This window comes from Neolamprologus multifasciatus, chromosome 2 (assembly GCF_963576455.1).
Source record: "Neolamprologus multifasciatus chromosome 2, fNeoMul1.2, whole genome shotgun sequence".
NCBI lineage: Eukaryota > Metazoa > Chordata > Actinopteri > Cichliformes > Cichlidae > Neolamprologus > Neolamprologus multifasciatus.
In genome coordinates, this window is record NC_140440.1 from 23,140,836 (window position 1) to 23,155,223 (window position 14,388).

Sequence of the window (14,388 nt, forward strand, 5' to 3'; positions counted from 1 at the left end):
TTAAAGATGAGTCTATCTTAAGCAGCCCCAACCACACTCTTGTCTGTTTTGATTTAAGACTAGGGCTTTGCATGTGGGGATTTTCAGAAAGACAGCAAGAGGGTGGGTTTGTACATGTGAGTGGACATGCCCTGAAGAGAAGCTGTCTCGTGGCCATCTCAGCGCAGCTGTTAGGAGGATTTCATATTTCTTTGGACTCAGAATTGAACGTGCCCACAGAAAAACCCTTGAATGACAGTTTAGCCTGCAATTGAATCAGTCTAGATCAATGCTTTTGATACGCCTTTAATCTTATTATAACAAACAGTAATTAAGACTAAGATTAAAGAGTGTGCTGTGTAGATGCTGCTGGAAATAACATAAATGCAGAGATAACACTAATCCATTTTTTTCCTTTGCCTTCTCTAGAAAGTGGTGGGTGAAGGTTCAATCTCATCAGTCTCTCCAGCTGGCACTTAAAGGCAGAATAAAGCTAACAGATACATTATGAGCAAAGCTGCTTAATAAGTCCTGTTAACAGTCACACGTGCCAAATTACACCTGCCCACAAATCTACCAGGTAGTGTTCAGCCCAAACCACAAGCCCAATGTTCACCGCTGGGTCTGAAACAAAAAGGGTAAGAGTGGAGCTAGGGCAGATGGAAATTGATGAAAATATATTTCTTCGGCTTGCAATTCAATTAAGGAAAGCCAATTAAACCCTCCATCTTAAATCATTCACTTATTAAAATGCAAAAGCAGGATAATGTTCCTCTTTTCATTTGTTATTGCTTTTTTTTTGTTTGTGGTTGAGCAGGATTATTAGTAAGAGTTAAGGACCACTGTCAAAACAAAATGTGCTCTCAAGGCTAGTATTTTCGATTAAAAAAAAAAATGTGTTGAAAATAATAGAAGACAGCAACCAGCACTTTGTATCTTAGTGTGATAAATACATTATTTGGTACTGTTAAACATGACAAGTGGTTTAAAGAAATTTGCTCCCTACTGAGAAATCAAATTTGGCAGTTTCAGGTACTTTAGCTACAGGGGGTAATATGCTGAAAGACAAAAAAAAAAAAATTCCCCCAGAATCTTATTTCCTACAGGCTGTGTGGGTTTCCCCCCCTTCACTTTTCTTTATTTTAGAGGAAATATGGATTGAATCCATTTGTGATTGAATGCCCAAACTGTTCATAGTGATCCTATGATGAAACGTTTTACCCTGATGGAAATGTTTTCTTCATCCATGGGACACAATGACTTACTGTTGTCCAAATTGTGGCTCGACTCAAGTAAAAGGCATTATGCCACAGACAACTAAACCCATTGTTACCGAAATTGCAAGTCTGGTCAATTAGGTTGGCCACTGCCTGAGACAAGTTAATCATAGGTTCCCAAGACTGCATGTGTACAGGTTCTCACAATTATAGATAAAAAGCTAATCTGGATATTACTACTTATAGGGCAACAATAGAGCAACTCCAAGAATATGACTTCTGTTCAAAAGCTGTTAAAAACCACATCAAAAATCCTCCGTCAGAACTCCCACTGTCACAATTTGAAAGAGAAAAAAAATAGATGACAATATGAAGCCTTACTTTGCATTAGAAAGAATAAAAAACAGGCAAACAAAAACAAAACTGTGCAACTTACTCTGATCATGAGGACAGCCTTACGAATGTCACGAATGCCATCATACACCAGGCGCGATGCATCAATGAATTCATTCTCATCCACAGGCTGTGAGGGGTTTGCACTCAAGGCTTCCACTGCAGACTCCACTTGCTCTGTAAACCGTGGCATGACTACAGGAAACAGAGATGAAGCTGATCAGTTCCTTTATCAATGCTGATGTGGCTTTTCCTGACGGCTGTATGTTGTAATAATTGTGTTGGCAGTGTAAACCGTACACAACTCACTAACATGTAAGCCTCATTTCTACAGTTTCTGTAGTGTCAGAATCAAATAATAAAACAGCTGTATTGATGCTGAAAACCTCTGTAGGTCTTTTTTCCTACAGTGAAAACTGATCAGATAGCGTTCCATAAGCAGAACTGACAATGTTGTTAGATACACTTCTGTAAATATTTATCCTTATATCAGAGTAATTTACCTTGGACCCATTTTTCATTTTACATCCATCACATTTCTCTCAGTGTAACTTGGGTTATAAAGCTACTTGACACATACTGTTTGTCTAGTAAGGAAATTACATTAATCGACTTATCAGTATCAATCGCCCCAGTGATAATATTGAACAATAGTTCTGATCTGCTGTTGAATTAAAATTAAATGCAAACGAAGATAGTGGTGTCAGAATTCATAATTACAAAGTGTTATATTAAACCTAATGAAATTTGCACTGGTGGTCTACTCAATGCCTTAAATGAATGCACATGGAAGAAAAAGTTTTCCAATAGATGCTTTCAAAAAACTGTCTCAGGGTCTATGTATTTTGCACTCCTGACAATTTGATAAATGCTCTGGAGTCACCAGGACATATGCATAGACACCACTTAAAGCACTGCATTAAGAGAGTTGCATTTTGCTGCAACTTCATGAGAACAGCATGGGTGTCAAGATGCAAATGTTGAGGGAGGGAGCAGCAGAATTAAAAAGCAGATTTGGTTTTGTGCTTGCAACCTCCAGGCTTTTTCAGTCACAGTGATTACTCTCCTTAAACTATCACAATTGACTCTTTCAAGTAAGTTCCCATTTTTAAAAAAAGTGTTAATAAATAACTATTGTTAGTGAATCCATAGATAATGAACTTAAAAACATTTTTACTAACTGGAGGAAAACATTGTATAAATGCACCTCAACATTCAGACAAACTGAAAATAGAAGCTAATAAAGATTTTTTTGCCCTGGTAAATATTGTTTTTCCCCCTCTCTATTGCATTGCAAAATATTTTTTGGAATTTGTCCTTTGAAGGACAAAAAACCTTCACATTAAACTGCAATATAACAGCACAGGTGGAAGGAAATGTAATATGACTCAGTCTTTGACCCTATGACAGATTGATTACATCATAATTTGGATTAAAACTGAATACTACTGAAGGGTTAACAGTGACTGTCATGTCATACTGACTAGTAATGCAAGTTGTGTGAGAGACCATATCACACAACGCACCATAATGAATTGTGGAAGAGCTCAAAATGTCTCAGGCTCATTCAACAGAAAATTGCATTTCACAAGCCAATTCTAGATTTATACAAGTTGCTTTTTAAAATGCCACCAGCACTCAAATGCTCAAAAACATCCAAAGCAAAGACAAATCAAATAAAGGGCAGACTTCTGAGAAACAACTTTGTAGGCAGATACTAGTGTGGTTTTAGCACCAGGCAATGTACCAAAGATAAAGTGGATGGAGCAGGGTCTCTCCGCCTTTTTAAAAATAAAAAGTAAAGATTTTAGAGGCCTTTTGATAAAATAAATTAAAGGAAATTCTATATACATTTGTATGACTACTAATTTGTACACAAATACTCCAAGAGTGCAGTGCACCATATTACAGACAACCTGTCTAAACATGCATACCTCTGGTTCTGTTTGTAAAAAAGTGCTGAGTTTGTATTGTACTAGCACTACCACCACCACCTATAATAAATAGCATAACCAAAATAAGCTCATTCTTGAAAGCAACTAAAGCTATTCTCAAAATAAAAATAAAATCTTAGGAAAGAACAAACAAACAAACAAACTTGTGATCTATAGATTCTCCTAGTCTGCAAGAGCTAAACTGGGGGACCCTATTATTTTAAAGCCCTTTTGTAGTTAATCTTTTTATACTCTTGTCAACCGTTTTTACACAAAAACAAGACGGACATCAAAGAAAGACTATCACGCTCATGCCATTATGGCCCCTAGTGTGTCAGTCCATGTAAGTAGATAATAAATACCGTATTTTTTGGACCATAAGGTGCACCCGATTATAAGGCGCACTGTCGACAAATGGGTCTGTTTTCATACATAAGGCGCACTGGATTATAAGGCGCATTAAACGAAACAAAACAGTCAGATAAGTCAAACTTTACTCAACTCATTCCTCTTGCTTCCTCCACTTCCTTACAATTGATTCATTAATGTTGAATTCGCTGGTAGCTGCTCTATAAACACTGGAACAACAGTATATGTTGTTCTAGTGTTTTTCTAACTTTTGCTATGTAACTTTGCACTGTCCACTTTCTGCTGTAACAAAACAAATTTCCCACGTGTGGGACTAATAAAGGTTATCTTATATTAATGACTAACCTCATATTGTGGCTGGATTATCTCAGTTGTTCTCCCCTACTGAAGTTTGGTCCGTTTACAGCAATTTTCCATGCAATTGCATTTGTCCAAAACAAAAAAAAAACAAACAAAAAAAAACAAACAAAAACCACACATTGGGAACTTTTATCAAGTGGAAAAAAGTTAGCGTTCATTCTCCAGGTTCACTGTGTTATGCTTTGGTATGCTAACACAGCTGTGTCGCTAGCAATCACTAGCACAGCATTATATACCATCTAGCCCAACTTCAGTAACCCTACAAACGTCACTATTGTGTAGTTTTCTGTCTTGATTCATGTTGGAAGTGATAGCAGAGCTGTACGTTTTCTTTTTTCCCCAGAGATCTCTCAGTCAGAACATGGTATATCGTGTTTAGGTAACTAGTGAAACTAGCGAGCTAACTTTCTGCTAACTTCTAACTCCGTTAAATTTAATATATTCTGTTTTCATGGATGCCTGGATGTTTAACTTAATTGTTACACCTGGTAAAGCAGCAGCACTGATCATTTTATTAAAGATGAAAGAATTTACACAGTGTTTGTTTGACTGACACGGACTGAGTTTTGGACCCAGATTACTATGAGCCACGAGGCTCCTGACTACGGTAGCCATAACGCTCAGACAATCCATCAAGCGGTGCGGCTTCGTAGCTTAGCAAAGTCCTACTAAAACATTTTTTGACAGATTTTTGAGCGGCGTGTACCACATAAAATCGGCTCGAAGTCAGTAAATAGCCAGAATTCATAGATAAGCCGCACCAGATTATAAGGCGCACTGCTGATTTTTGAGAACAAAGTGCACCTTATAGTGCGGAAAATACGGTATAAGTGTTAACCACAGAATGTATATAAAATATGGACACAGCAACCATGACGCCATCCATGCCCATGGACCCACTGCCTTCTCGTTTTACTTGGAGTAACCTACATTAGCAAGTGTTACCGTGTCTACCCTCTCGGTATTTTTGTCTAAATTTATTTAGTAGTAAACTTATTTGTTTCTGTGGTACCTGTATCAGTAAGGAGCTTGGTTGCCTCCAAAACCTTCTCTGTGTAGACTCCAGGTTCATAATTGTCCATCTCTGAAGTAACCACATGGACAACTCTGGCAGCACGGCCTCGAATAGCCCCAGCGGTACGGTCCAAACCATCAACATCTTTCTCTTGCAGAGCGATGACACACTTATTCACATCCTCCAAGATGTGGTTCTCTGGGGACATAAAGCAGTGTGAAATTATTAGTGTACAGCCCGGACGGACGGACCTCTCCACACACAACCACACACACACTTTTTTTTTTTTTAATCAAAAAGACTACAGTATAATATGACACATAATGTGACAGTCTAAAAAAATTAGGAAGTTCTCATTCCTGAGTTAGTCCTGAAATTAAAAGCCACTGAAAAACTCAAGTACATAATATGCGTTTGTTGGAGGGTATGGGTTTGAAAACCAATTCTTAGAATACTTATTAATGAGCCGCCTATAAAATGCAAATGTCCACTGTGTAAATTACAGTCTGTCCTTGGCTGGAGGTCAGAGAAGCCACTCTGCTTAATGCTTAATGAGGACTAAACCATTTGTGTGCTTCAACATACATGACAGGATGTCAAATAGAGATGTAGTTCTGCTCATGCTTCTGGGTTTTTCTCTATAGCGCATAATGATACCTTGGAGAGTGAACCGATGCTTGTTGTTGGACAAAGGGAGAATTAAGATGGCTTATGCATCTTACATACATACGTTATATTTTAAATCAAATAACAGTGGTTAGCACCGCACTACAATCTCAATCACCCTGTTGTGTGGATAGTGGTGACAAATATGGTCTTCTACGTTTAAACATTTTGCTAAGGCCACATTAGATATATATATCTGAGAAGTGTACAGTGTGACTGCGACTCACGAGGAAACACTACTACCACAGACCTTATAAAAAGGTTTTTCCTCCGTTATGCACTGCGTTTAGTCTATAAGCATCAGGAATAATAATATCCAGACCATTACAACTATTTGGAAAAACTTCTTTTGTTCCCTCATGGCTATGACATGCAAATAAACAAGACTTACCAGACACACAAAGGAAGTCATCAATGGAGGTTATGTCATCGACAGCATCAGTGAGGACGCGAACCTGCTTCTCCCACTGCTCCTTGAACAAATCCATATTGTCCTGGGCCACCTTACTGTTGGGCTTGGCAGCGAGGGCTAACGCTGCATTAATCACCTGTAATCACCCAATTACAACCATTAAAGCTCAATTACAACATAGCCTTGAGCCACAACATTAGCATAGGTTGATTGCACGAAGACCCCATTCCCCTAGCTCAATGTTAGGATTGAATTAGGAAGAAAATTAATTTCTAGAGGTGATTACAGGGAGTGTTTTTAGATACTGACTAGGACAAAAATAAGGGATTGTTTGTTTTGGACTAAGAAACATCTGTGGATATCATAGCTCAGGATGAATGGGACTCATTAGATGAGCTTAAAAAGAGCGATAGCAGCAGGTGTGTGGAAAAAATGGACTCAATGGTCAAAAGATTGACAAGCAAAACAAACTTGTTATTTGCGCGCGCGCACACACACACACACACACACAAAAAAGGGAGGTTAGAGACGTAAACAGATTTCAACTGTTGTTCGCTGAAAACAGTATGTGCTTGCAATTAAATTTATTGACTTTTGGATGTGCTCCAAGACCTGAGCTGGGTGACAGCTGGGGGCAAACATACCTGGGGGCAAAGACTTTCCAGTTGAGATGCAGCCATACGGACCAGCTTTACCCCTTCCTCATTGTTGGAAATGGAGCATGCCAGATTTGCCACCTACAATGAACAAAAACAAAATTGTTAACCAAAGGCCAAAATCTTACAAAAAAAAAAAAAAAAAAAAAAAAAAATCAACAAAAAACATGTGTGATTAAAAAAACAAAAGAAAAAACCTGCCACTGCTGTGTCCATTGATTCTTGATAATTATTTAAGGTGTGTGAGGTCGCTAAAACTACTCATATGCAAACTAGTATAAATGTTTGTTTTCAGTACAAAGCTTTGTATCACGCTTGGCTGAGGTGCTGGAGCTATAAATTATTCAAATAAAAAGGAAAGGAAGAAAACCACAGTCAAAACTAAATTGTTCATATTCAGGGGTGGTCTTTTTTTTTTGTTTATTTTAGTTTTGTTTGTGACCCTCAATCAATATGACATTTGTTAAGACAATTTCAGTTTGTTTTAATATACTTTCAGCCCATTTTCACAGCAAGTAACAAAACCGATAGCTGTGATAAATATTGATATTTGTGATAAGAAAATAATCACAATATGAAAATTTTAAACACTTAATTGCTAGTGTCTGTCTTTGCATTGCTTGAAATGGTCCATCTAACTCACAGGAACCAGTGTTGGCTCAAGCAGAGTGGGTGTTAACAACCCAAATCATTTATCCATTTTGTTACCATTCCTCTCGCCACAAATCTCAGATGCTGTGCGCCTGCTCTGAATAAAGGCAGCACTTTGAACGGGGCACTGCACTAATTTTGAGAGAAAACAGAAACAAACGCCATACATACTGTAGATACATAATTAAACTTGGATAAGTTCATTATGGTAGCCTGGTTTAGGGATTCTTCCGTCAGAAATGGAGCAGCTCTGCAATACAACTAATCCCTGTGGAATACAAACCCACTGCTGTGGATTAATTTATAAAGCTGCTAAAAATGATACAATATGATGACACAGAGGGAGAAACCAAAAAAGTAGGAGGAAAAACAAAAGCCCAGCTGTTGGGAAAGTTCTGTATTCAATTCCCAGAATAAAAGTAAATTTCACCAAATGGAAATCTAAGTTGTAGCTGGTTAACTCAAGGATATTGTTATTCTCAGTGACTGAATCACAAGACTGCCAGATTGCCATTACGCTCCTGGAGAGGCAAATATTAATGACACTTTCAAAAAGTGAGCAGTAGAGTGAGAACAGGAGTGCTAAACTAAGCAAATCTTGCCTGCAGCTGCCAACATCAGTAATTTTTTCTGTGTTGACTAAAATAAAGCTCTCCTACAATTATCTCTAAATAGTCTTTCATACTCAAGTTTTACATTAGACATCTACTCATAGCGACATAAATTTAGGTCAAAGGCTTTGAAGATTCCCATTTTGGTTGGCATATACTGGCAGCAATGCTGTAACAGAATGCCTGGGATGTGAGGAACTGCACCAAAATGGGATTATTCAACAGACAGAAAATGTGCTGAAACATAATCAATTACAAAGGACTAAACCAACTCATGACAGCAAAAGCGCAAGGACAAGGAGTCCAACAGCTTTGCTCTTATTTTTGTATTCCCACACATAAATCTGTTAAAGTTTGGTCACTAATTTACTACTTTACTGACATCTGGGTCACAAAGCGCAACAAAACTGTCAGCCAAGATGACACACTGGATTTTAAAACGTACATTAATAATAGGTCTGATTGGATCAAAAGCACGAGGTTAGAAAAGGAATGAAAAAAAAGCTCAGCTTAGGTATTCAATTTATCTTTTTTCCTTTAATCAACTTCTATTCAAAAACAGGTTTCTGTGATGATATTCTTCTTCCTCTGATACCATTAACAGACAGGGAAATAATACTTATTAGAAAAAACAAACAAAAACAAAAAACATCTTATTTGATGGGCTGGTGGTGGTGCATCACTGGCTGCCAAAGTATTGCATTGAGGAGGCCCTTTCAAACCTTAAAATGTCTGAGTAATTTGCTGATGAGAAGCACTTTCTTTACTGTGTAGCTAAAGCACTGAAACATTGATATAAACATATCCTACATCGCTATTCAAACATACTGGAACCAGAGAGAGAACATTTAGTAATCCATGAGGACGAATGAAGAGTGGTTACATGAAGAAAAACTGGAAAGACCTGTGTTTTTACTTGCACAATCTTTCACATAAGCTTTTAATGACGCCCCCTGTGAACCACTGGGAAAGGAGATGTTTCTGCATAGAGAGATGCCATTCCACTTGCAACACTGTACCATACCATTTAAAGTATCAGGGGAGCCCAACTTTACAGTCTATGCAAACAATTACAAAAGTGCACCTGTTTTCTTACCTTCCTGTCCCACAGAGCTATTCCTTAATACACAACCCCTTGTTAAAGAGGTACTCTGTCATCAACAATATGTACAAACCCAACTCCAAGAAAGCTGAGACAATGTGTAAAATGTAAAAGTTAAAAAAAATAAAAATAAAAGCAATGATTTACAAATCTCAAACCCATATTTCTCACAGTGAACATACCAAACATGTTTTAAGCTGACACTGGGGTTGCATTTATTTGAAATAACTATGGCCCTGTAACAGCTATCCCAGTCAAGCAGTTGCACTAAGGACAGATAATCCAACAAACTACAAGCTTATGCTAATATCATGGATAATATATTTACCATAAAATATCTTCATCACTGCAGTGGTTTAGTATCAGTGCTATTGATCCAGGTATACAACTGCAGTGTGACCGTCCATACATCAAGCTTAAAAAAAATTAAAAATTAAAGTTATCCATTAGACCTGAACATCAATAAGGTATTCAGACACCAAATCTTTTTAAAATGAAAGGGTGTACAACTGGTCATTCACATGTCAATGACATAATACCACTGACAGGTAAGATTAAATACACTGATTAACTCCATGCACTCATGGAAAAGCTGATTACCAAGAGTTGTTTTACTGACATGAGGGAACACAATATTTAGTGACTGGTTTTAGAGTTATGGATAATGGGTGCAAGTTTGTTTGTTTTTTTAAAACATTTAAAAAAAGGGTTTGCTTTAGGGCAATGCTTAATTTTTTTTCTTAAACAAAAGAAATTCTTAGGTGGGGTTTACCAGTAAATTCACTTTCCACTGCTGATTATACCATCAGTAATGCACATCTCTGCATCTTGACCTGCTATGTAGCACATCTTTATGACTTATAATGGCTTCACACTCCAAAGCTTATATTTCAGAACTGAGTGTGCACTCAAAAACAAACAACTTATCTAAATGAGGTAAATAAGTAACCCTCTGCATAATGTGACAACCATCCCTTTGCCTAGATGAGAACCTTACACAGCTTGGTGCATGCCAAATTGAATGCAGTTTTTTTGTATCCCCCTCATTCTCTAAATATGGGTCAGTCATAATGTAGCTTTCATAAAAATGTGTGTAATGTAATAGGCCATTTGCCTTACGGCAGACTACAATTTCGCAACCTGCGATGTCATACAAAACACAGCCAGAGACTGGTTGCTCTTTGCTATTCCTGCTACTGAACAGAGGACATCCTGTATTTAAAGCATTTTTGTTCAATATGTTATAAAGAAACAAACATGTTTCAACTTCTCTCTCTAGTCTTTCCAGCTCTATTGATTTGCATATATATTGTTTGGCAAAGGCTCTAATCTAGAGCGGCCCACAGCACAGTTCAATACCTACTTCCTAAGATGCATTTGAAGGTAAATGTCAACCATTTTTATTTAAAGGTGAAAGCCAAGAGTTCCACTGTGAACTGCTTACTGTTTGGCCGATTGTATTGATGTTGGCTTACAGGAATAATTTTCCTGAGAAGTGAGATAATACTTGACTGTGTGCTTTTGCCAATCATATTAACCAGGGATGGGATACATTAAAAAAAAAATTAAAAGGTTAATGTAAAAATGACAAAATGCAATGCTGGCAGCTTCTAAAGAGGCAGAAATCTTTAGCCAAAATGAAGAGTAATGTATGCCACTTCTGTCGAAGCTGTTGCAAAACATGATTTAACATGATTTATAATTCCCAGGTCCTAGTTAGCTCTCTCTAGGTTTGAAGGCATACATCAGCTTAGGTTGTGAACGCTTGTGTTGCAGCAGTTGATGTTTGTCGTTTTTTGGAAGGAACACACTAAAGAAAGTATGTGGAGGATAAACTGCTAGATTACACTGAGTATCTCCTAATGGAAATTTTAAAATGGAAATTTATGGCAACTGGCTCCCTTTTAGAAAATGCCTAATCAGCAAGAAAGTTACTTTGCCCAGTGCTTAAAACTCTACCATAATGATGCCCATCAACGCAGTGCCAAGATGCTGTTCAGTGGCTTTACTAAACAACTAGCATTCCTAATTTATGTACGACAAAAACATCTTTTGCTGATAAATATTTCAGTACAACTAGACTGATGTAGGAGCTCAGTTCCACTGCAGATATGGAGGCTATCATGACTAACTCTAGTTAAAGTCACGATAGCAACAATTACCACAACGAGCCCCAGCTTTAAATAGACAGTATTTGGAGTTTACATTCTTTAAACATCATTTGTACAGTTTTTCTTTTGTGCTGCTGATAAGCAGTTTTTACAGATGCACCTTTTATTCTTAAGTGGATATCATACAACATGTATATTCAAATGAAAATGAAAACTAAGCAAAAATTACTAAAAGAAATTTCTCCATAAAGTTCATAACACATTTAAACCAAAACTACTTTGGTTTAAATTTAATTTTTTTTTTAAATTACACTCCCCCCCCCCCCCCCCCCCTTGTGTTTCTAAGTGTTTCAAGCACAAATGGTAACCATGCATTAGCAAGGTCTAGCAATGTCATGCTCTAATGCCACATCTGACACTCAGGCCTTCAGGTGCTACTTAAGGGGCTACTCCCCAGTGTTGTTGCCCACTCCCCCTTTCCTTCTGATGCTTCAATGGTTTCCCTGGTGAATATGCATGTTGCTTGTCCTAGCTAGTCTTATATGTCCAGCTACACTCATGGCAATATGCCCATAGACAGAAGTCACTTTCAAATGTCAGCATATGATGCTCTACACAGGCATTAGAGGAACGGAAGGAAAGACCACTAATGAGCCTGGCTGAATGTTCTGTTAGTTTCTTGCCTATCGAGTCCATTACTTTGCTTTTCTCCTTGCATCTTGAATTATTTTTTTTTTACCACGTATTAAATTCTCGTCTGTTAGTGGAAGGTTATGGACTCAAAACTAGCTCTTAAAGATTACTGACGTGACTACTATGACAGCCAAAAAAAGTTTCATAATGATCTAAAAATATTTTTTGCTTCTCATAATAAAGAAAGAGTAATTTTGATGTCTTTGGCCACATAGCAATTTTTTATTATTTTTCATTTTAGGGGGAAAAGGGGAAAGGATCCAGGATCTGCAATAGAGCTCCTTAAATATTATGTTTAATAATTATTATTTCTTTATTTAATGTTTGTGTGTGAGAGTGACCAACATCAGACTGACCAAAGACCTTTAAAGAAGCCTTTTAAAGGCACAATAATACTATAGTCTTATCACAAGTTTTATCTCAGAGAACAGAAACTACAATAAAAATTAAATATGCAACACTAATGGGATAGAGTTGAAGCATTTGAGTGTTACGATCTGGGGGTGGGTCAGGTTCTGACTGCAAATGCACTGGAGGGGGGGAACGACACAAACAAAAAACCATACAATACCTCAATCAGCTTGTTGGCATGTTCACGGAACACCTGGGCATATTCCTTAACTTCTTTCTCATTGCCATTCTTAGCAGCTTCAATGAGGACCAGGAGGGGAACATTAGTCTCCAGGAAAGAGTCAGAGACATGGTCCATCACAGCTTTGCGCAGCTGTGAAATAAGATGATTTTTTTGAAAAAGGACGTGTTAGAATGCCCTTGGTGCATATCCTTTACATACAGACTGATGTCTACCACAGCTTTTTTGAACTACAGATTACATCCTGACATTATGAGAGACAAGAGTCTCCTGAGGTTTGCTGGTAAACTTCAAAAGGCTGAAGTAAAGAAAAAAATATTTGATTTGTTTTTTCCAATAAAAGTTCACTGAGCGCAAACACTACAGTTTAAAGTTGAAGACCTAGTGGAAAGAGGGAAAAAGAAGTTCACAAAAAAAAAGTACCTGTCTGCGAAGGTCTCTAGTCTTCTTTGTCATTCTATCAATGGCGGTGTTCAGAGCATCGCTTCTGTCCTTTCTTCCCGCCTGAAACATGTAAAAAAGAAGTAATTAGTGAGTAGAATAACAGTGACCAGCTCATGTGTCAAAAATCCTGAGAAGTCTTGGGATCAGATCAAATTAAAACAATATCAAACCTAAAATATTAAACAGTCTTGAGTAAATAAAAGGCAAAATGACAAAAATATTCATATCTGTAAATCATCCCTTGCATCTTTTCATTTTTAAACCAACAGGGTAGTTATACAATTTATACTTTAACGTCATCCAAACTCCTCTAGAGCTGACTTGGGTCACCCTGTAGGCGTTACTCTGAAATGAAATGTAATTTTCAACAAGCTTGAGCTATTCTGCTTTGTGGAGCTAATGTTTGGAGATACCAAGTCCAGTTCATTTCTGAAGCCTCCAGTTATTGTACATTTTGTTCTCCAATAAACACTGACATCCTCCACCGACTCACAGCAAGTAATGCAAGTAATGCACCGACAGAATACCAGCTAACAATTTAAATTAATAATGTATACACACTGAAAGTAAACAGGGCAACAGCCACCATATTGGCTTTTATAATAACCAAAAAAAAAAAAAAAAAAAAGATTCTTTGCATTATATCAGTGTCATATTTCCTCTTAAGTGCTTCTGTTGGTTGCAAACTGCTTTTAAATCCAAAATTTTACTGAAGAGGGAAAAAAAAAAGCTACCCAAATCCTTTCAAAGCCTTTGTACCACCACAGCGCTCTTCATGGATATGCTATAAAGACCTGCGTACAACATTAAAAGTAGTCTGGTAACAGCCAACGTTTCTAAATCCAATGGGCTGTGAAACTTGAAACTGTTTTAAATCATTTTACGTTTGTCACATTTGTGATTCTAATTCGAGTCAGGGTTAATAATATTAAAAGTGCTCATTTTGTTTCATTATTCCCCCTCACTAATTTTTATTACAATGCTGCCCGAGTCCTTTGGTCATTTTGTATTAGAATAAGCCATTTATCTTCAAGCTTTAAAGGCCAACATTAGCTCCCAACTGTGGAAACTATTGAGAACAAAGTAAGGACTGGATTGGCTATCATAAGGTGACGTAAGTAGAGATGACTTGTTGCTACACAAAAGCACTGACCAATTTTGGGAAAGTCATAAAGGCCCAAAA

At 37.3% G+C, this 14,388-nt stretch overlaps 1 protein-coding gene across 2 annotated transcripts in view; it reads right to left on the minus strand.

The window, feature by feature from the left end:
* Nucleotides 1-14,388, minus strand: part of ctnna1 (catenin (cadherin-associated protein), alpha 1) — a 71,658-nt gene that overhangs the window by 22,969 nt on the left and 34,301 nt on the right. For both annotated transcript variants that reach the window (XM_085175577.1, XM_085175568.1), the window contains exons 8-13: nucleotides 13,185-13,265; nucleotides 12,741-12,893; nucleotides 6,990-7,082; nucleotides 6,325-6,481; nucleotides 5,265-5,465; nucleotides 1,633-1,784 (exon numbers count right to left, since the gene is read on the minus strand). In XM_085175577.1, coding sequence (XP_085031703.1) covers nucleotides 1,633-1,784; nucleotides 5,265-5,465; nucleotides 6,325-6,481; nucleotides 6,990-7,082; nucleotides 12,741-12,893; nucleotides 13,185-13,265 — 837 coding nt within the window. The remainder of the gene's footprint in view (nucleotides 1-1,632; nucleotides 1,785-5,264; nucleotides 5,466-6,324; nucleotides 6,482-6,989; nucleotides 7,083-12,740; nucleotides 12,894-13,184; nucleotides 13,266-14,388) is intronic.